Genomic DNA, 22194 nt, shown 5'->3' with positions numbered 1-22194 from the left:
TCCGTCGAGCGGGGCAGACCTCTGCATCAGGAACCAGAGCCCTGTCCTGTCCAGCCCGTCAGCATGAGGGTCTAAGCAGGAGCAGGGCTGTCTTAATCTCACAGCTACTACTGTGCTGCTCTCTGTAGATTAAAAGTGTGAAAGACTCCCAATGGGGGACTGAGAATTAAGATGGATTTTACCTATAAAGCAGTAAATACCATTCGGAACAAGAAAACATTTCCAATTTTTATTCATAAAATTATTAATCAAAACAGCAGAAGTGGATTTACAGAACCACATAAATAATAATAACAAAACAGGAAGGAAATAAAATACTCGAGAGAGAGAGACATCTTGAAAAGTTTTAAAGGCCTACACGCCAGGTAAAAAACCTACAGATAAACCATGGTTGTGCAACAGGGTATATTCATTCCTGCATTTTCTCAATAAGTTCCTCCTTATATTTTCCTTTCTCTTTCCCAACCTGTCGAGATTTGGCTTTGCGTTCAAGAATTTTTTTCCGATCTTTGTCCAGTTTTAGCCTGGTGATGACCACCTGTTAGGATGAGAAAACAAATAGATCTTGATTTCTTTTTTAAGGGGAAAGGACTTAAAAGCATAATTATCTTATACAGCAGATCATCCCTCAATGATAGCAGCTTGGGTTCCTGCTACCCAATCTCCAATCCCTAACTCCTGTGGGTCTAGGGACCATTTATGTAGTTTAGTGATACAAAGATTGAAGTTTATACTACCAACATGAATGGTTTGTCTATCATCCCCTGGCTGGCAAAATACATTGTTTTTTAAAATACTGCATTCCCACCAGCTACTGGGCGATATAGAGATCACACAGATGAGTGAGACCCAACCATTCTGCCCTTAAAGGATCTGAAACTCTGGAGGAGAGAATCTACAGCGTATAAGCTGGGAGTTTAAGAGAGGAACGGTCAATTTCACTAGCTGGGAGTGAGGGCTGAAGGAAGAGGTGTTCTCTCTAGTCCCTCTGCACACTCCCTCGTGGAGAAGTCATGCCTGCAGCACTCTTGCTACCAGCTTGCAGACGGGCCGTCACCAAGGATGACAGAGCACACAAGAAAAGAATCTGGATCCTTGATGCTGCCACTAGCCAGTGAACCAGCCAAGCCTGCCTGACCTCCCTCTAAAGTCCTTATCACATCTGCCTGTGTGGGCAATACTGATGCCCAACAACTCCAGCAGGAAGGCTGGGACACGCAGCCGCTGCCACTGTGTGGCCGGGCCATACCTTGCTGGGGTGAATGCCCACGTGGACAGTCGTGCCGTTAGCCTTCTCACGCTGCACCCGTTCAATGTAGATGACGTACTTCTTTCTATACACCTGGACTACCTTGCCAATTTGCTGACCTTTGTAGTGTCCTCGAACCACCTAAGGGAAAATACAAAACTGAATTCTCCCCATTGCAAATGCCTGAATATCACAGTAAGGAAACTAATGATCAGGAACATACAGGCTAACAATGAAACTTTTTGCACAAAAAACAGATTAATCTTGGCAGTCAAATTCAGCCTCCTCCACACCCCCCCCATCCCCCCACCGTATAAATCTGCTCTGGGTTATTCTAAGTCAGGTGGAGGTTCTTCACCTGGATTTTTTCCTTCTCTTACCTGAACATAACATTCCTTGAAGTAGGTTGGTCATCACACAACTAGTCCTGAGAATAAAACTAACGCAACACTGTAAATCAACTACACTTCAATTTAAAAAGAAAGAAAGAAATTATATTGAGATTCTCACCTAACTATCTAAGGCCCATGTTTTCAAAAAACAATTTATGACCTAGGGAAATTTTCAAGATATGACCTTTAGAGAAAAAAGAATACAAAGCTAAAAACAGTACAGTCTGAATCTTGTGTGTACATGCTTCATACATATGGGATACACAAGAAGAAAATATATCCCAATGTCATCTAATGTTATCTATCCAATGTTATCTAATGTTACAGATCTAATGGTTGCCATTAGATATATATCTAATGGTTATCTATCCTATGTTATCTAATGTTATATATCTAATGGTTGCCATTAGACAGGAAGTAGAATTCTTAATTTATATTAGTCCACATTTCAAGATTTCTACAGTTAATACAAATATTTTATCATGAGAAAAAAATTAAAATGTCAAATTAAAACATTGTGGGCTATTTTCACACATTAAACATCTGTTCATACTCTAATTCTACTCTAAAAATCAACTAGATTATGGTTTTCCTAAAGGCACGAGCCTATTACACAGCAGCCACATGAGCAGAGAAAATGCCACATGTAAAGAAACGGAGTCTCAATACTCTAATCAAGACTAAAGACAGATGTTAAAAAGGAGTCAACACACCTGTGATAAAAAGTAGATTAAACATTAGACCCAGTGAGGAAGGAGACGGAAAAAGACTCGGTCAATGGACTGAGAGGTGAGGGACGCGGCGAGGAGGACATCCAGAGTCCAGCTGGGCACCTGGATGTACGGGCCTGCCTTTCCCAGAGGCAAGCAACGGGGCGATTCCATACACGGGGAAGGCCAACTGGGCTGGCAACAAAGACGTGAGAGTCATCCACAGACATGGCAACTCAAAGCCTGAGTTTACTCAGGGAACTGCTGGTATGAGACAAGGGCAGAATGTAGAAATCTAAGAAAAGCCAACATTTTGGAAGGGTTTACAAGAGACTGAAGTGGCCTGAAAGAATGGGAAACCAGGGAGTTTCCCTGGTGGCTCAGGGGTAAAGAATCCGCCTGGCAACGCGAGAGACACAGGTTCAATCCCTGACTTGGGAAGATCCCACATGCCACGGAGCCACTAAGCCTGTCTGCAGCGACGACTGCGCCTGTAGGCCACAAGCACTGAAGCCCGTGCTCCGCAACACGAGAAGTCACCACAGTGAGGCCCACCTATGAAACCAGAGGGCAGTTCCCGCTTGCCACAACTAGAGAAAAGCCCACGTAGCAATGAAGACCCAGCACAACCATAAATAAATAAATAAAAGGGAAACCAGGGAGTATGGTGTTACAGGAGTGACAAGAAGAAGGTCAGATGCTGTGGAATGGTCAAGAAGAGAAAGGATTAAGTAACAGATGACAACAAGCTGGGCACTGGTGGTCGTGGCTACAGTGCTTTTGGTGGAGCAGAGGGATGAAAGTCGTTTATGGTAAGGCCGTGAATTCACCAGAGGTGGAAAGACGAAGATGAAAAAAGCCTGGCCCAAGAAGCCTGGATCTGAAGAGGATTGGAAAGAGGACATGTGCTCTATGGGGATGTGAAGTTAAGAGATAATTTTTTATTATTTAAGAAGGGGAAACATTAATGTGTTTAAATGAACAAGCAAGGAGGAAAAGGTACAGGAAGCTGTAGAGAAAGGAGATAATGGATAGAAGGATCTGAAGAGGGGAGAAAAGAGTGGTGGATGTCACATTCAGTGGCAGAGGGAGCGCTTCAGATAGAAACAGGATTTATAACAGGAGAGAAAGAAGACAGGAGGGGTGGAAATGCAGGTATTAAGCCAGAGGGTGTGGCGCCAGGAGCTCTGGAAGTTCCTGGATGACAGTTTTAATTCCCTCTGTAAAGTAAGAGGAAGACCCAACTACTCAGAGAAAGAGGCAGGTGAGACTTAGAAGATACCAAGAGAGAAAAGGCAGTTTTAACAAACCTAATTGGACTATTTTTACTTTCCTGGCTGGAGACGTGCTTACCCTGAATGACCTCTGGAGTTAAGAGACCTGTATTCCTAGCCTGGACACTCATTTTCTATATTACTCTTTATTATTTTACCTGAGTTTCACTGTCTTCATATCTAAAAAGCAAACAGTTCATGCCCCCTTTTCTTTATCTCACGTTCCAATTCCATCCAGATTGTGCCGCTGCTGTGTGCCAGGCTCTGCACTGAGGTCAGAGAAGTTCTCTGACCTCAGGGAGCTTGGTCTGATGAGTAGTAAGCAGTTAACAGGTAAACATACAGATATATGATCCATGAACAGGGCACATGGGAAGATACTGAGATGGTAAGACCTGCAAAATGAGGAGTTAGGTAAAGGGGAAAAAAAGCACTCCAGGCAGAGGGAGCATTCTGGACAAAGACCCAGAGCATTCTAAGGACCTGAAAAGATGTGTTTGATGTACAGTGCAAGTGGGGGGCTTATAAAATGAGATGAGGTTGGAGAATTAGGCCTGGACTGGATCACTGGAGCCTTATCAATGATTTAGATGTTATAGTTAGCACATCAAGCACCATTGATAGGTTTTAAGTAAACTCTGATTTGCAAATAATTTGTCTGTAGAGAATGGATTAGGGTAACAGTGGAAGCTGAAGATGCTTTGAACTAAAATGGAAATATATAAAGAAGTGTCAGATTTAAGACTTATTTTGAACGTAAAATCAACAAGCCATAGTGACAGAAGAGAGGGGTTAGGGAAAGTTAAGAATAACTTGAAGGTTTATGGTACATACAGGTGGGGAGATAGAAGCATCACTTATTGAGATGTGAAAGATGGGAGGAGAATCAGATTTTAGAGGCAGTGGGAATGTCAGGATCTCACGCATAAGAAGCTTGAGATGTCTGTGAGATATCCAAATAAAGACGTTCAGCAGGCAGTTAGATCTTAGGTCTGTGGTCAGAAAAGTGGTTTGAACCAGGATATAAAGGAGGAAGGTGTTAGCCTAGAGCAGATATTTAAAACTCTAGGTGTAAGTATTACCACCTAGGTAGACAATGTAGGCCAGCCAATGGAAGAGCAGGTGCAGGCCCTGACAAACTCTAGTATTTAGGGATCAGACAGAGGAGAACTAGCCAGCAATGGAGGCTGAGAAGCTGGAAGTCAACTGTGGGCTTGAAGTGTCACAGAAGCTAAAAAGGGAGATAATTTCAAGAGTAAGGTGATGCCACCCATGCCGAATGCTGCTGAAAAAGTCAAGGACAGTCAGACGAAGATGGGACCATTGAATTTAGTCATAAAGAGGTTTTTGGTGGTCTCAGCCAAAAGCAGTTTCTATAAAACAAAGAATCCAGGTTTTCCAGGTCTCACAAAACTGGAGAATCTGACAACTGAAGAGCCTGCATACCCCTAACTGGTACCTACAGTCGTTTCTGCACGTCCCTGACTGGCACCTACAGGCGTTCCTGCACGTCCCTGACTGGCACCTACAGGCACTTGCAATCCCCCGTTCTAGAGCATGTCTGATGGGAAGGGTCCAGAAGACAAGAGGCTGGACCATACTTCCAAATTATTTTTTCCACTCTATTCCTGTCACATTCTCAACCTAACTTCTCTCCTGCTTCCGACCTTTTCTTCCTCAAACCTTCCAAGTCCCAGTCCCTTACAGAAACACCAAATTCCTTACTTCATTCTCTAAAATAATGGTTCTCGATTGGGGGAGGTTGTCAGGGGTGAATTTTGCTCCCCAGGGACAATACCTGGAAATACTGATAGCGCTGCTTATCCTAACTGTGAGAAGGCGCTACCGGCATCTAGTGGGGAGAAGCCACGGATGCTGCCAAACATCCCACAGTTCACAGGAGAGCTCACCACAACAAAGAATTACCCAGCCCAAGAAGTCACCAGTGCGGAGGCCGGGAACCCCACTCTCAAATTCGAGCCCTACTGCAACAGGGACCCTGTGGATGATGTTCACCGCTAGAGTTCTAGGGAACGGTGCCTGGTCTGGTAAATCCTCAATATATATTCCTTCAAGCTGTGAATATAGCTCTGCTCTGTCTTACTCACCTTCACTTCCCTTCCCTACTAAACATTCTAAGCTCCAGTCAGAGAACAGACAACTTATACTTTCTCAAAATGTCACGCCTCTGATTTGCTTCCCCATTCTCCCTGCCAAATCCAGCACCATCAAACGTTCAGCTTCCACTAAACCCAATGATGCCAAAATCTTACTCTTATTCCAACACCTTCCCCTGCAAAGACCCAACACGCTTCCCCCGAGCAGTGTCTGGGAACTAGCAACCTCTGGACTAAAAACAAAGCATTGTTTTGCTTGGCTGGTAAAGCAAAGCAAAACTTCTCAAATTATTATTATTAAAGAATTGAGTTGGAATGCTCTAAATTAAGCAGGCAGGCGCTCTCTGGTGACTCTGGGCCCCAACTCCCGTCACCTGCAGGGTCACATCATCTGTCCCGGTCCTGAGGGCGTGTGAGTCTCTGACTCCTCCACGTCCAAGCACTGCCGCCACTCTCCGGCAAAGACAGCGCCCGAGCGCCACGCACGTGGGTAACTAGAGCCCGGGAGACAATTACCTGGACCTCGTCGTCCTTGCGGATGGGCATGGAGCGGACGTTGTACTTCTGTCGCAGCTCCTTGGAGAGTGGAGACGACATGATTTTCCTGCGCACGTGGGAGGGGGCATTGAAATGACGTTTGCGGTTTTTGCTGCGGTCCGAGGTCACGAAGGGGTTGAACTTCATCGTGTTCGTCTGCAAATAGAGACAAGGGAAGGAGCGAAGGGACGCTCGGTGGGGTACCAGGGCTTTCTCTCCATCCGGGACACTTCTCTCCATCCCCGCCCAGGGGTTCTAGGGAGGTGGCCTCGGAAGGAGACTGAGGAAGGAAAACGAAGGATATAAAAGGTCTGGGTGTTACACAGAGCAAGACGAGCGTGGAGGGCGCATGCTGAACTAAACGGGGGTGGGGAGGGGGCGGCACTGGGGCCTTGAGGCTGAAGGGACGAGCGCTCAGACTACAATAGAATGCACGGTTGGGGGTCACGCAGAGAGATCTCTGGGGAGGCGGGCAGACCCCCGGGCAGGCAGGATTGAGTCCAGTGGAGCTGAGGGCTTCCTGGCCGGAGAATTCACCGGCTCCACTCACTCACCGAGGGACCGCCGAGTTCAGACGGTGCGCGCGTATGGACGGAAGTGAGGCTTCCTTGCTGCGCAAGCGCAGAAAGAAAACAATGCTCCATTCCCATCAGAACGAAATTGAATAGCGCCCCCTGAGGTTTGGGGTGGGATCGCAGTGGCTCGTTTCCAGGGACCCTGGGTGGCTAGGCGACTCCGGCTCCGGGGATCACGACCGGAACCCGCTACTTGGTGCCGCCGGAGAGAAAGGGCAGATTTGTAGGGCTTGCAATAAAGCCTTGTTGATGTTTTCTTTATGTGTGTGTTGGTCGCTCAGTCGTGTCTTAATCTTTGTGACCCCATGGACTGTAGCCCACCAGGCTCCTCTGTCCGTGGGGATTCTCCAGGCAAGAATACAGGAATAAGTTGCCACGCCTTTCTCCAGGAGATCTTCCCGACCCAGGGATCGAACCTGGGTCTTCCGCATTGCGGGCAGATTTTGTATAGTCTGAACAACCAGGGAAGCCACCTGTTCTTTTTAAAGGTACATTATTAATAGTCTCTTTCCTACTCAAAACTTGGCCCCTGTTACCCTCCTCAGAGGTTGTTTAGGCAAATGATCGGGGTGATTATACATCGTGGTGCTTTAAATGCAATTGGCTGAGTTGCTTCTTCACAATCACTGAGATCAGATCAGATCAGTCGCTCAGCCGTGTCCGACTCTTATGCGACCCCATGAATCGCAGCACACCAGGCCTCCCTGTCCAACACCAACTCCCGGAGTTCACTGAGACTCACGTCCATCGAGTCGGTGATGCCATCCAGCCATCTCATCCTCTGTCGTCCCCTTCTCCTCTTGCCCCCAATCCCTCCCAGCATCAGAGTCTTTTCCAATGAGTCAACTCTTTGCATGAGGTGGCCAAAGTACTGGAGTTTCAGCTTTAGCATCATTCCTTCCAAAGAAATCCCAGGGCCGATCTCCTTCAGAATGGACTGGTTGGATCTCCTTGCAGTCCAAGGGACTCTCAAGAGTCTTCTCCAACACCACAGTTCAAAAGCATCAATTCTTCGGCGCTCAGCTTTCTTCACAGTCCAACTCTCACAACCATACATGACCACAGGAAAAACCATAGCCTTGACTAGACGGACCTTTGTTGGCAAAGTAATGTCTCTGCTTTTCAATATGCTATCTAGGTTGGTCATAACTTTCCTTCCAAGGAGTAAGCTCTTTTAATTTCATGGCTGCAGTCACCATCTACAGTGATTTTGGAGCCCAAAAAAATAAAGTCTGACACTGTCTCCACTGTTTCCCCATCTATTTCCCATGAAGTGATGGGACCGGATGCCATGATCTTCGTTTTCTGAATGTTGAGCTTTAAGCCAACTTTTTCTCTCTCCTCTTTCACTTTCATCAAGAGGCTTTTTAGTTCCTCTTCACTTTCTGCCATAAGGGTGCTGTCATCTACATATCTGAGGTTATTGATATTTCTTCTGGCAATCTTGATTCCAGCTTGTGCTTCTTCCAGTCCAGCATTTCTCATGATGTACTCTGCATATAAGTTAAATAAACAGGGTGACAATATACAGCCTTGACGTACTCCTTTTCCTATTTGGAACCAGTCTGTTGTTCCATGGCCAGTTCTAACTGTTGCTTCCTGACCTGCATACAAATTTCTCAAGAGGCAGATCAGGTGGTCTGGTATTCCCATCTCTTTCAGAATTTTCTAGTTTATTGTGATCCACACAGTCAAAGGCTTTGGCATAGTCAATAAAGCAGAAATAGATGTTTTTCTGGAACTCTCTTGCTTTTTCCATGATCCAGCAGATGTTGGCAATTTGATCTCTGGTTCCTCTGCCTTTTCTAAAACCAGCTTGAACATCAGGAAGTTCACGGTTCACATATTGCTGAAGCCTGGCTTGGAGAATTTTGAGCATTACTTTACTAGCATGTGAGATGAGTGCAATTGTGTGGTAGTTTGAGCATTCTTTGGCATTGCCTTTCTTTGGGATTGGAATGAAAACTGACCTTTTCCAGTCCTGTGGCCACTGCTGAGTTTTCCAAATTTGCTGGCATATTGAGTGCAGCACTTTCACAGCATCATCTTTCAGGATTTGGAATAGCTCAACTGGAAATCCATCACCTCCACTAGCATTGTTCGTAGTGATGCTTTCTAAGGCCCACTTGACTTCACATTCCAGGATGTCTGGCTCTAGGTCAGTGATCACACCATTGTGATTATCTGGGTCATGAAGATCTTTTTTGTACAGTTCTTCTGTGTATTCTTGCCATCTTTTCTTAATATCTTCTGCTTCTGTTAGGTCCATACCATTTCTGTCCTTTATTGAGCCCATCTTTGCATGAAATGTTCCCTTGGTATCTCTGATTTTCTTGAAGAGATCTTGAGTCTTTCCCATTCTGTTGTTTTCCTCTATTTCTTTGCATTGATGGCTGAAGAAGGCTTTCTTATCTCTTCTTGCTATTCTTTGGAACTCTGCATTCAGATGTTTATATCTGTTCAAAATGCAAATTTTCATGTTCCACTACAGCCCTACAAAATCAGACAGTATTAGGTTGGGGTCAGGGGCTCTGAATTTAGAGCAAGCACTCCCCTCACCAAAGACTTTGAGGTGCACCAATGTTTGAGGGACATTACAAACCAACCATTTGTCTTTTGCAAAACTTCCCCCCAGTCTTTTAGAAAAGCTGGGGTTGTAGAATGACACATGAACTCAAGTGGCTCTTCAAGTTGCTGAGCCTTGGGGAGATGCCTCCATATTTCTGAGCCTGTTTACTTATCTGTGAAATGGGGATGATCTAAAGTAGATGACTCGTTGAATTGTGATGAAGACTAAGTGTGTTAACCCGGTTTTGTGTGTTTAGAACAGTGTCTGGCACATAGCACTCAATTACAACCAGCTATTAATGGCAGCCCACTCCAGTACTCTTGCCTGGAAAATTCCATGGACGGGGGAGCCTGGTAGGCTACAGTCCATGGGGTCGCAAAGAGTCAGACACGACTGAGTGACTTCACTTCACTTTATTATTCCTAAGGGCTTCTCAGGTAGCTCAGTGGTAAAATAATCTGCCTGCCAATGTGGTTTGATCCCTGGGTCAGGAAGATTCCCCTGGAGGAGGAAATGGCAACCCACTCCAGTATTTTGCCTAGAGAATCCAGTGGACAGAGGAGCCTGGTGGGCTACAGTCCATGGGGTTGCAAAGAGTCGGACAGACTGAGCATGCAGGCAGAGAGATTATTCCTAGAGAGCAGAGGCCTCTTTGTGGGCCTTGCTCCACAATGGCCCTAAGGGAAGGCCACACCAGAATCACACTTTGGCCATTAACTCCCAAAGATGCAAACTGTAAGCTTTCTGTGTCTGATCTAACACGTGCAGTGTGCTCGTGTCAACTGAAGCTGTGCTCGCTCTCCCTTTTTAAATTCTGTGAGTCTTTAAAAACTTGGTAGCACAGCTGGGATTCTTCCGACTAGCGACCCTGCGGGTTTGGAGCCATTGCCCTGCCCGACTCACCCTGGGCCCGCCCACCCCTGCCCACCTTGTCCCCACCTCACCCCGCCTGGTCGTGCCAGAGTTCCTCCTTCCACTCCTGGTAGACAGACAGACAGACACACACACACACACACAAACACACACACATATGATTATGTGTGGTGTTGGAGGTGTTAACTGATGCTGTGGTAATCATGATGCAATATGTAGGTATATCAAGTTAACACACAGTACGTCTTAAATTCAGAATGTTATAGTTCAATTATATCTCAATAAAGCTTGGGGTAAAAAGGAAGTCACTTCCAATGGGCAAGGCGGAAGCAAATGCCATTATGACTGAGTGCACATAGATGGTCATAGAGTTTTCAGAGCAGCCCTTACAGCGCTCATCAGACCCAAGCACCCAAGAAGTTGTTCATTCATACATTCATTCATTCACTGGCTCAGTGGCCCCTTCTTGGCTCATTCATTATTTCCCTATCACATTCATTCATTTACCCACACATGCATCCAGTTGCTCATTAATTTATTTGCCATGTATGTGGTACCTACATGGTGGCACAAGTTTAGGGCTAGAGCAAAGAGATACAGGAAGGAGTGAAATCTGGTCCCTGCTCCAAAGGAGAGCAGGGCCTCACTGGTGAGGGGCAACCATGTGAAGGTAGATCGTTACAACCCAAGATTATCAAGATATAGTTACCATCAACCAGAGAAGAGAGCCATTTCTTCATCCCCACCCTCTGCCCTCTGCTTTAGTCATGTCTGAGTCTTTTCAACCCCATGGACTGTAGCCCACCAGGCTTCCCTGTCCAAGGGATTTCCCAGGCAAGAATACTGAAGTGGGTTGCCATTTCCTCCTCCAGGGGATCTTCCCCACCCAGGGATCGAACTGACATCTCTTATGTCTCTTGCATTGGCCAGTAGCGCCATGTGGGAAGCCTCTGCCTCCTATGGCTCAAAAGAATTAAGGGCCATCACTAGATAAAATGACAAAAGACTGAGGTTCTGCCGTTCTAATAGGATTTAATAGAATTTAATAGATTTAATAGATAGAAGGTTACTATCCTGCCACATGCCTACCTTGGAAACATGCACAGAGACTGGCATGAAGCCCTAGGATCTAGCATGGTGCCTGGCTCAGAGGGAATGCCAGGGGAACATTTTTATGCCTCCGAGACAGAGAGTAATGTGGTGGGGACGTGTGAGAGTCCTGGATTCTGACTGCCTGGGTTTGGATCTCCACCACTTACTGGCCTGGGAGCTTTGGGTGACATATTTAGCCTCTTGGTCACTCACTTTCCTCATCTGTCAAATGGGAATAATAGGAGTCCCCACCTCCTGAGTCTGGTGTCAGGATTCCGTGAATCTTTAGCACATTGTCTGGCACAAAGTAACCACTTAACACATGGTAGAAATAATTTGCTTTTTTTTTTTTTTTGGCCACTTTATGTGGCTCATGGGATTGTAGTTCCCTGACAAGGGATCAAACCCAAGCCTTCAGCAGTTAAAGTGTGGAGTCTTAACCACTGGTCTGCCAGGAAATTCCAAGAAACTATTATTTCTTAAATGAGTGAATTAATACAGCTTGTTGTATTAGGTTGAGCATTTACTGTCAGACATTGTGCTTTATAAACATTACCTTATTTAATCTAGTAAACAATCCTTTAAAGTGTCCCTTTTACAGGTGAGAAAACAGGTTCTGAATGAGATGGGAGCATGATCCATCCACTATCAGATACCTAATCATTATTGCTATCTTGCAGCCAATAAGATAATGAGAATATCCACTAACATAGGAAGGTGTCTATTACATGAGGAAAAAAGCAAACTACAAAATAATGTTAACAGCATGATTCCATTTTGTTTATGGAAGAATATCACAAAAGTATTAAAAATGATGATCCCTGATTAGTGAGTGGGATTATGGGTGACTTTATTTTTAATCCTACTTTCATTCACTCTTGATCTTTAAAAAATGTATTGGCTTATAGTTTATTTACAATGTTGTGTTCGTTTCAGGTATAATGGGTGACTTTAATTTTCCTTTTTTCCCTTTTTGCTCTTTTCTGCATTTCCTCCAGTGGGGCTATGAGCATGTATTATCTGTGTAATTAAAATCATGTTGTAAGGGTTTAAAATTTTTGCTGCAGAAGATCCCCCTATGGGATTTCCCTGGTGATCCAGTAGCTAAGACTCCATGCTCCCAATGCAGGAGGCCTGGGTTCCACCTTTGATCAGAGAACTAGATTCCACATGATGTACCTAAAGGATCGAAGATCTAGTGTGCTACAGCTGAGACCCACCGCTGCCAAATAAACAAACAAACCTCAGCTCTAATACAAACTATTAAAAAAAAAAAATCAAGTCCCCCAGTGTTCAATTCAGCTTTCCTTTGCAGGCTGTTTAAAAGGGAGAAAATAGAAAACCAAAAGTACCCTCCCCACTTGCAGTTCCCAGCCCCTCTCTTGAGGGGGAGGAGTCAGTTTACTCTTTCGACAGGGATTATGGGTAGAAAGGCAGAACCGCACAATCCTCCATAACCCCGGTGGCGTGCGAGCCTGGGTCTGAATGCCAGCTTCACCACGTGCTAGCTGTGTGCCCCAGATGAGTTACTAAGTTCAGTGTCCTCCTTTAAAAAGGAGGCAGCTGCCACCTTGTAGGACTGCTGTGAGGATTAAGAAAGACAAGGCCTGAACCATTGGTAGCTATTACTATAAGAGTTGAGATAAAAATTACTCATTTTGGTCGGAATACAGTGCATGACCTCATCACACAGAACTGACAGAGGACAACTGCTGGGAGGGGCGGGGCAGGGGAGCTTCTTGGGTGAAAGTTCTCCACACAGGCCCCTCACATTGGCTTCTATCTGCTGGAGCGGCTAAGGGACCAGCTTCCTAAGAAGGGATCAGGCTTGCCAGTGGCCTGCCATTTGTTTTGAGCTAGAACCAAAAACAAGCTTGTGACGTTCGGCTATAGAACCTATCTACACAGCTGCCACTTCTAAGCCCCACGGCTACAGCCTACTTCAGCCCAAGCTTCCCAGCACCGCCCCGCCCCCAAGCAGCATGGACTCGGCATGTGAGCTCCCGTGAGCTCCTCACTGAGGCGCCTCTGCTGCAGCTGCGGCACCTCCCCAGGAGAATCCATTTCTGCTGGAAACAGCACAGCCCCCAAGCATCACCCAGCCCACTCTGGGTTTGTATCATAAGCCCTGATTGAGAAATCCTCTCCCATGAAAACACTATAGTCTGCACTTGGTTAGGTAACAGAAAGAACTGGTTCAGAAATCATAAAAACGACACCAGGCACTTCCCTGGCAGTCCAGTGGTGAAGACTCCATGCTTCCACTGCAGAGGGCAATGGGTTTGATTCCTGGTTGTGAAACTAAGATCCAGCATGCCAAGCAGCTTAAACACACACACACACACACACACACACACACACACACACACACATTACCTTAAAGGTTTTTTTTCATCAACATAAAACACATCAGCAGTCAAGACACAGTAGCAACCTAAGTGTCCACTGACAGAGGAGTGGAAAAAGATGCGGTACATATATACAATGGAATATTACTCAAAAAATGCAATAATGACATTTGCAGCAACATGTCCATGGATGGACCACGGATTGTCATACTGAGTGAAGTCAGAGAACAAGAAATATCATGATATGCCTTATATGCAGAATCTAAAAAGAAATGATACAAATGAACTTATTTACAAAACAGAAACAGACCCACCGATTTAGAGAATGAATTTACGGTTACTAGGGGATAGTTCGGAGAAGGCAATGGCACCCCACTCCAGGACTCTCACCTGGAGAATCCCATGGGCGGAGGAGCCTGGTGGGCGCAGTCCATGGGGTCGCTAAGGGTCGGACACGACTGAGCGACTTCCATTCACTTTTCCCTTTTATGCATTGGAGAAGGAAATGGCAACCCACTCCAGTGTTCTTGCCTGGAGAATCCCAGGGACGGGGGAGCCTGGTGGGCTGCCGTCTATGCAGTCGCACAGAGTCGGACACGACTGAAGCGACTTAGCAGCAGCAGGGGATAGTTAGGGTGTTTGGGATGACATGTACACACTGCTATATTTAAAATGGACAACCAACAAGGAATTACTGTGTAGCACAGGGAACCCTGCTCAACATTGAGGCCTGGACAGGACGGAAGTTTGGGGGATAATGGATACATGTATACATATGGCAGAGTCGCTCTGCTGTGCTGAAACTATCACAAGATTGTTAACTGGCCGTGTGTTAGTTGCTTAGTCATGTCCGACTCTTCACAACCCCATGGACTGTAGCCCAAGAGGCTCCTTTGTCCTTGGGACTTCCCAGGCAAGAATACTGGAGTGGGTTGCCATTCCCTTCTCCAGGGGATCTTCCCCACCCAGGGATCGAACCCAGGTCTCCTGCATTGCAGGCAGATTCTTTACCATCTGAGCCACCAGAAAAGCCCCAATATAAAATAAAAAGCTAAAAATAACACAAAACATTGGGCCCATCTTTTGACTCTAAGCAAAGCTTTTCACTGAGCTTTGCATTTCCTCTGTTGGAGTTCTCCTTTATCCTCCTTTTGTAAACTATGTCCTTACAAAAACCAATCCCAGGGTTCCAGGTTTCATTTTCTTTACTGTAGAATAAGAATTTACAGATTTTCAATGTGGATGCAGAATCCTCAAGGACTGTCCTCCCCCAACCCTTTTCAGTCATCTTCTTCACATTGCATTTGGTGGGGTCTTTTTTGGGGGGGAGAGGGTAGTTGCACGACCCCTGCAGTAGGAGCATGGAGTCCTAACCACTTGACTGCCAGGGTATTCCCTGAGTTCAGAGGCATTTTGAGGAGGGGGTGGCAACTCACCTTTGCCAGATCTCTCCAAAGTATTCAACTTAGTTTTCCTCAATCCTTTCATTTTTTGATCGTATTTCACCGGTTAACTAAGTCACATCACTACAGCACAAAGCCCAGCTGGCACAAACAGGTTTGGGAACACATCTCTGTCTGTGTGTACACTTGGTCGTGTCTGACTCTTTGCAGCCATGGACTATAGCCCGCCAGGCTCCTCTGTCTGTGGAATTTTTCAGGCAAATATACTACAGTGAGTTGCCATTTCCTACTCCAGGGCATCTTCTTGAGCCAGGGATTGAACCTGCGGCTCTTGAGACCCCTGCACCGGCAGGCCGATTCTTTACCACTAGTGCCATGTGGGAAGCCCATACCTCTGACTACGGTGGGCATGTACTCCTGGTCACTAGCTGTGCGTGTCACAATAACTCAAATGTCACACAGAGTGTTACAGAGAGAATAGAGAGGGTCCGTGAAGAGTCTCTTGCAGACTGGTGCGCTCTCACACTCATCTCTGATATGTTCATCCATGTCCGTGCAGAGAAGGCTTTGAAGCACTGGGCAGCGGAAGGGCAAATGTCCATCCAAGTCCCTTTCTTACTGCTGGTGAGGGGTCTCCCTTACTTGATCTGGGAATACCTACGTGGAACAAGTACTGTTTTTGAAAATTTACCATGTACCACTCCCTGCATACATGTGCAAAATTTATTTGCACAAACTATAGATTTAATTTCTGCAACAGTGCCTTGAGGTTAAGGACCTGAACTGAGGCTATGCAACTGGAAAGTAAGTAGATCAGGTTAACACAGCATAGTAAATCAAGCTCAAATACCTCAATAAAATAAATTTTTCAAAAAAAGAAGAGGAAAGAAAGTAGCCGATTGCGGAACATTCTGTAGGGATTCAATAAAGGAAGATCGAATCGAAGGGTTCCTGACTTTCTGATCATGCTCACAGATATTCCCCGTATTTCCCAGCTTCTCTCCTCTAGAATGAAATTCCATTCTGACTTCGATCCCAGGCTCCAGGCTACCCAACCATAAGCAAGTCAAAAGTAACACACAGCAATGTTTCTGAAAATCAGCCTTTTAATCTATTTGAACCCAATGAGTGGGGAAAGAACTAAAACATTTTTTTTCCCTTGAGATTTTCCTTATGAGTCAGAGGTGTCTCTTCCATAGGAAACTGACATCCCCTATGTCCTCAAGGATTTTTTTTTTTAAATGCATCAACGTGGGATTTCAATTCACGTGCATGCCACACACTTCCCCACCCTGCCCTGCCCACTCTGTACAGGCACACATATTCACACACCCAAGGGACTCCTTTTGTAACAGGGGAAGTGAATGCGGAAAAAAAAAAAAAATCCATCTGAGTGGCCACAGATACCAGAAATAACCAAATACAGTTTACACTTACATCCATCAACTCAAATGCAAAGGGAAGCTTCTCTAATTGGAATCTAGAGCCAAAAATCACAAAAGGCAGAGACTTGAACCATCCATAGAGATAATTTAAAAATGCCTTCTACTGGACACTCCCCTTAATTACAAAAGTATGCAAACAATCTTGATATAAATGGAAAACAGTGGGCAGCTCTCTCGCTGGGACAGAGGGGCATACCTAAAATTCCCTGGGTGGGATTCGTGCCTGGACCGCGGCCCCTCCCTTCCAGGACTAAAGGGGAAGCAGAAGGGGGAGCAGTGGGTGGGGGCCCGCCCAGGAGCCAGTGAGGAACAGTTGAGCCACCCCAGGAACCAGGGCTGAGCTGCTGTGTGGCCAGCTAACGGGGAACTCGGTGGGGCAGGCGGGCCACAGCTGGGTTCAGAGAGGTCCAAGCACTGTGCACCCTTGGGAGCCCACGGTGGACGTGCTAAGATGGGAGATGGGCTGGTCCACTTGGCTTCTCCCACCTAAGGCTTTGAGACCCCTGGCAGCCATCTGGGAAAGGCCAAGACATGATTACTTTAGGGTCGCAGAAAATGATGCTTCCCATCTGGACATCGATGTACAAACCATGTCTAGTCCTCAAAGGATGACTTCCCAGTCACAGCCTGCCCCTCCACCAAGCCATGCTGGGGCCACACAGCATGGGAGCTGAGGCACATTGGCAGGGGGTGCAGAGGAATGAGATGAAGAGAGGAAGGGGAAGTCGCCAAGCACCCAGTGACCAGTGGGCAGACTTGAGTCTATGCAGGCTGCTGCCCTGCCACTGGACTTCTGCTTCTGGGTAGGAAAGGAAAGGCGTGGGAGAGGGCCTTGAGGCCTGGGCTCTAGGTCAGGCAGGAAGGGATGGAGCAGAGGCAAGGGCTCCATCTACAGCGCCACATTTCAGGGCCCTGCCTGGGAAGTACCGTACTTTGCTGAAGGAGCCAGGTGGGAGGTGCCCTTGGGCAGCCTTGCCCAGAACCTGGAGCCCAGGTCTGCAGGCTGCCTGCCCAGGAGAGAACCCAAGTGGCCAGTGGGACCAAATCGTGAGGGCTGCGAGATTGTCAAAGCCTGGCTGCGAGCTGATCAGCATGGGTCTGGGCTTCCCCCCAACAGGGAAGGGACTGCACCTCTCCCAGGAGTGTGTCCCCAAGCTGTCCTGGCCTTGTCTCTGGTCTTGGGGCTCCTCAGGGAAAGAAAGGGGTGCCCCAACTTCAGGCAGTGTAATTTATCTAAAATTAAACTTGGGGAAAAGAGGTAGCGTCGAACCCAGGAGCCACCCCCTCCCTCCCCTCACCCCCACTTTGGGACACAGCCAGGTTTTGGGCCAGACAGAGGGCAGGAGGAGACGGGGTGCAGGGCAGGGCTGGTGGTCTCCCGGGTCCTTGGCCGTGGGGCTGGGCAGGTCATCAATGCATCTTGCCCAGCTGGATCTTCTTCCAGGCCTCCGAGGCTGTAAAGATACACGAGTCCAGAATGCCGGCCACAGTGAAGGTCCCACCAATGATGGCACAGATCTGAAAGTGGGGGGAATGGTCAGAGGTCAGTGGGGAAGGGAGCAATGGCCAGACCTCCCTAAATCACAAGATGAAGAGCTCAGCAAGTACTGATGCTCTGACCCGTTATGTCCACCCCATGGTAACCAGTGGGATGTGGAACACACCCAGGGCTCAAATAAAAACAATAATAAAAATAATTATTGGACTTCCCTGGTGGCCCACTGGTTAAGAATCTGCCTTCCTTGCAATGTGGGGGTTCGATCCCTGGTCAGGGAACTAGATCCCACACGCAGCAACTAAAACCCAGAGCAGCCAAAGAAATAATTAAAAAAAAACAAAAACAAAACTGCTGTCATAAGGGGATGGTCATGAACGTCACCTGTATGTCTGTACTTCCTCAATTCACATAGTAAGGTAAGAACTGCAGCAAAGCAGACAGCACTCACACACCCTTCCGTGCCAGGCCTGGAATGCTGATGTGCCCACCTCACTGAACCCCCAGCCAGCTCTAGAGGGAAGCACTACTCTTACACCCATAGTGCAGCCGCGGAGACTGAGGCGCAGGCCACTCAGTCACTCGCCCACTGCCACAGCATTTAGTGGCTGAAAAGTAAAAGTCACAAGTATTAGTCGCTCGGTTGTGTGCAACTCCTTTTGTGACCCCATGGACTGTAGTCCTCCAGGCTCCTCTGTCCATGGGATTCTCCTGGCAAGAATACTGGAGTGGGTTGCCATGCCCTCCTCCAGGGGATCTCCCCGACCTAGGGCTTGAACCCCGGTCTCCGGCATGGCAGGCAGATTCTTTACCATCTGAATCAAACTGGAGTTCAAAACATGACCCTTGGCTGCTTCCCAGGTATGAACAGCCCACCTCACAGAATTACTCACTTTGCTTTGAATTTGACAGGACTCCTACTTATTACGCATCAACATAATGCTACATTAGCCTCAAAATGTCCTGGCTTACCTATGAGTGCTTTCTGGGGCTATCAAAGAAACCAAAGTGCCTAAAAGATTTGTAAGGAAACTTTAAATGTACTTTTTCCCTAAAGACATACTTACATCATTCATAAAACCAGTGTTACCCACCACGCCATATGCCCTGGAGGGAGGCACCTCTTCTCTTATGTACCCATGGGGTCCAGAGAGGGAAAGAGTTTGTCTAAGGTCACATAGCAACGGTATGCCAGAGCCGAGTCTCTGCCTCCCGAGCTCTCACTTCTCCCCCCATGCCACATTTAAGCAGGGAAATGACCACGGGGCTCAGGAGAAGCCACGCTGGGCCGCCCTGCAGGCCCCTGCCGCTGAGCACTGGAGGATTCTGGGAGACAGCAGTGCCTTCCTGGGTCCTCGGTGCCACGTGGACGAGGCCAGGAGACACAGTGGAGGCAAGAGGGAAGTGTGCATCGCACCAGCATTTATTTTTGAAATTATATTTCCACCAGATGAGCTAAGCGGAGGCCTGTGAGGCCCAGACAGACAGAGCGGGTCTGTATGGATGAGCTGTAAGCAAGCAGCTGGCATTCCAGTAATAACAGCCCCAGAAACCGGAGCAGCCCCCCAGGGAGAGAGGAGGATGGGGGTGCTGGGGGGATTATTATGAAGTGTTTTCAGCGGGCAAGGCCTCTCCCCGCCCGCCTCAGAGCATGACGCAGGGCCCCTTTTCAAGGAAGATGACGGCAGGGAAGCTGGGTTATTTCGGTAGAGTGGATCAGATGATGGGCAATTTTATACCACAAAAAGCTTTTAGAGCTTGGATCAGAGGATAGGAAAATGTGACTTAAGTGCAATGGAGCAAATAATAAAAAAATAAAAAATAACCACACACACATATCTATATTCATCTGCACGCTCTGGAGCCTGTGTGTGTGATGATTCACACACACCTGGCACCCAGACTGAGCTGCTTTCACGGGGCTGGCCCAGAGCAGAGACAACACGTGCACCGAGGCACAGGAGCAAATGCAGGGCTGCGGGGAAACTGAGGCCCTGGGAGCACGGCAGGCTCTGTGGGCATCCACTGCAGCTGCAGCCCAGTGTCCCTCATTACCCTGCGTCTACTCAGGTGCTGGCCACCAGTCAACTGAGGGGAAGCTCTGGCATCTTCAGGGGGACAGTCCTCAGAGGCTGAGAGAATCTAGCCGCTGCCTGACGTGGCCACGGCCACCCGCTTTCCTAATTCTGCCTCTGGTCTGCTGGAGCGCCCCACCTCCGCACATCCAGAGGGTGAGGTGAGGCAGGGGTCGTGAGGAGAGGGTCTTGGGGTGCTCCCAGGCTGAAGGGCTCCCTGGACTTCAACAGATGGTGGCCACAGAAAGCCCCAGCACCAGGAGCCTGCCACGTCTGCACTCGTCCTAGAGGGTGGTCAGTTGTGGCCGTGACCCTCATCCCCAGGAGGTCTCTACGTCTGAAATGCAAATGCAGCCATGAGGCTCCACCAGATAGTTTGTCTGCCTTCAAACTTGGGCCCTCCCTTGCTGGTGGTAAGATGACGGCTTCACCAGACCTGGCTGATGGTTGGGGGGGAATGACCAACCACACGTGTTAGCAGGTGGATCCAGCTCTTGAGATAAAGGCCTCATGGAAGGGAGCATGGTGACTTGGCATCTCCCTGACCCGGGAGCGGGGACAGGGCCCAAGATGAACACAAAGGAAAATGAAGCGAATCATGTCCACGACACTCGTTCCCCTGCCTGCTGCTCTGCAGAGCTGGGAGAGCCGGGCCTCTGTGAGTGCGGAGTCTGGGAGGCGTGAGCCTCCTCACGGTACACGGCCAAGGTGGGGAGATAAGGACTGAGGAGCCCGCAGCGGCCTTCCTGGCTGTGGCAGCGGGAAGAGCTTGGCCTTTGGAAGCTGAGTTGTCTCGTGGCTGTCACCTTTTAACTCTGGGCACGAGAGCGCCTTCCCGGGCCCCAGTTTTTTGATCTGCAAAATGGGCAAACCATTCCTACTTTGCCAATGATTGTATTGTAGGCAATGCCTCTGGAATGCCTAGCACTCAGTAGGTGCTCAGTAAATGGGACCTCATCTCACCTTCCAATTGACTGGAAGGCTCCGACCTTGTTGCTAAGATCTGAGATTTTTTTAAGCCTGCTGCTGCTGCTGCTAAGTCATGTCAGTCATGTCCGACTGTGCGACCCAGTCTAAGAAGAACAACATATAAAATATCACTTACTCCCCAGAGCAGGTCTTTGGGGCTAAATTTCCATTCTCTACCTGACTCTTTAAGCAAAGGACAAGGCAATTTACGGAAGGACAGGGCGGTGAGGATGTCCCAGGTACTGCAGGCAGGTTCTTTATAGTTGCTATAGTTCTTTATAGTTGCTCAGGTCCCAAGCCCTTCAGAGGTCCATTCTACAGATGCAAACAGGTTTGCAAGAAGCGTATGTCATGAAGAACACGCCTGGAGGCAAAGCACCACAGACCACAGACGTTGTTTTCAGGCCTGGGCCAGGCAAGGAGCACCCCTTAACTCCCCATGCCCTACCCCAACTCTACGGCTTAAAGCTCACTGTCCTGAACGCCCCAGGGAGAGAAGTCAGCAGAAGAGCCGGAGCTACATAGGCTCAGGATATGTTCACTGAATAAAGGAGGGAGTGAGAGAGAAAGAGCAGAGGAGGAGTGAGAGAATGAATGAATAAATCAATGTCCCAGGAGAGGAGGAGGAGGACTCCACAGCCCAGGCAGGGGGCAAAGACAACTCACTCTTCCAGGTATGGGCCAGGGGCTGGTGGGTGGAGGACCAGACTCAGGATGTTGGAGGCCGCTCCCATTGCTCCCTGAGCCTCAGTTTCCTAACTTTTACAAACAGGAAGGCTGATCCCCATCCCTTCCCATGTCAGGACTGCTATGGGCTTGCCCATGTCACACCCCCCCCTCCCCTTGACTGCCTGTTCCCTTGGCCTCCTGCATCTCCCACCTTTAGGCAGGGGAACAACCTCGGGGGTGGGGGTAGGGGAGGGGAGAGCGGGGCTGCTGAGCTGGGAGTGGCCACCCCAGCAGGCACACGCGAGCCCGCTCTGGTCAGCAGGCCCGCTCCGGTCAGCAGGCCCACTCCAGAAACGGAGACGAGGACAGTTCAGTACGGAGGCCCCAGTGAGTCTGGGAGAC

The 22194-nt window shown here is 48.0% G+C and overlaps 2 protein-coding genes across 3 annotated transcripts in view; both read right to left on the bottom strand.

The window, feature by feature from the left end:
- Positions 1–215: 215 nt before the first annotated feature.
- On the bottom strand, positions 216–6967 carry RPL26L1 (ribosomal protein L26 like 1). The gene is made up of 4 exons (XM_055554713.1): positions 6834–6967; positions 6259–6435; positions 1250–1390; positions 216–538 (listed from the first exon to the last, which is right to left on the bottom strand). Exons 1-4 carry the CDS (start codon positions 6927–6929, stop codon positions 410–412), a joined length of 543 nt encoding a protein of 180 aa, XP_055410688.1. The 5' UTR covers positions 6930–6967; the 3' UTR covers positions 216–409.
- A 9258-nt stretch (positions 6968–16225) lies between these two features.
- The window catches only part of ERGIC1 (endoplasmic reticulum-golgi intermediate compartment 1), a 115964-nt gene continuing 109995 nt past the window's right edge, over positions 16226–22194 (bottom strand). For both annotated transcript variants that reach the window (XM_055554711.1, XM_055554712.1), the window contains exon 10: positions 16226–18102. In XM_055554711.1, coding sequence (XP_055410686.1) covers positions 17995–18102 — 108 coding nt within the window. In that variant the 3' untranslated portion in view covers positions 16226–17994. The remainder of the gene's footprint in view (positions 18103–22194) is intronic.

The sequence above is a fragment of the Bubalus kerabau genome, chromosome 18 (assembly GCF_029407905.1).
Source record: "Bubalus kerabau isolate K-KA32 ecotype Philippines breed swamp buffalo chromosome 18, PCC_UOA_SB_1v2, whole genome shotgun sequence".
In the NCBI taxonomy this organism is placed as follows: Eukaryota; Metazoa; Chordata; class Mammalia; order Artiodactyla; family Bovidae; genus Bubalus; species Bubalus kerabau.
Note: the sequence above shows the minus strand (reverse complement) of the source record. Positions and strands in the feature narration are given on the sequence as shown.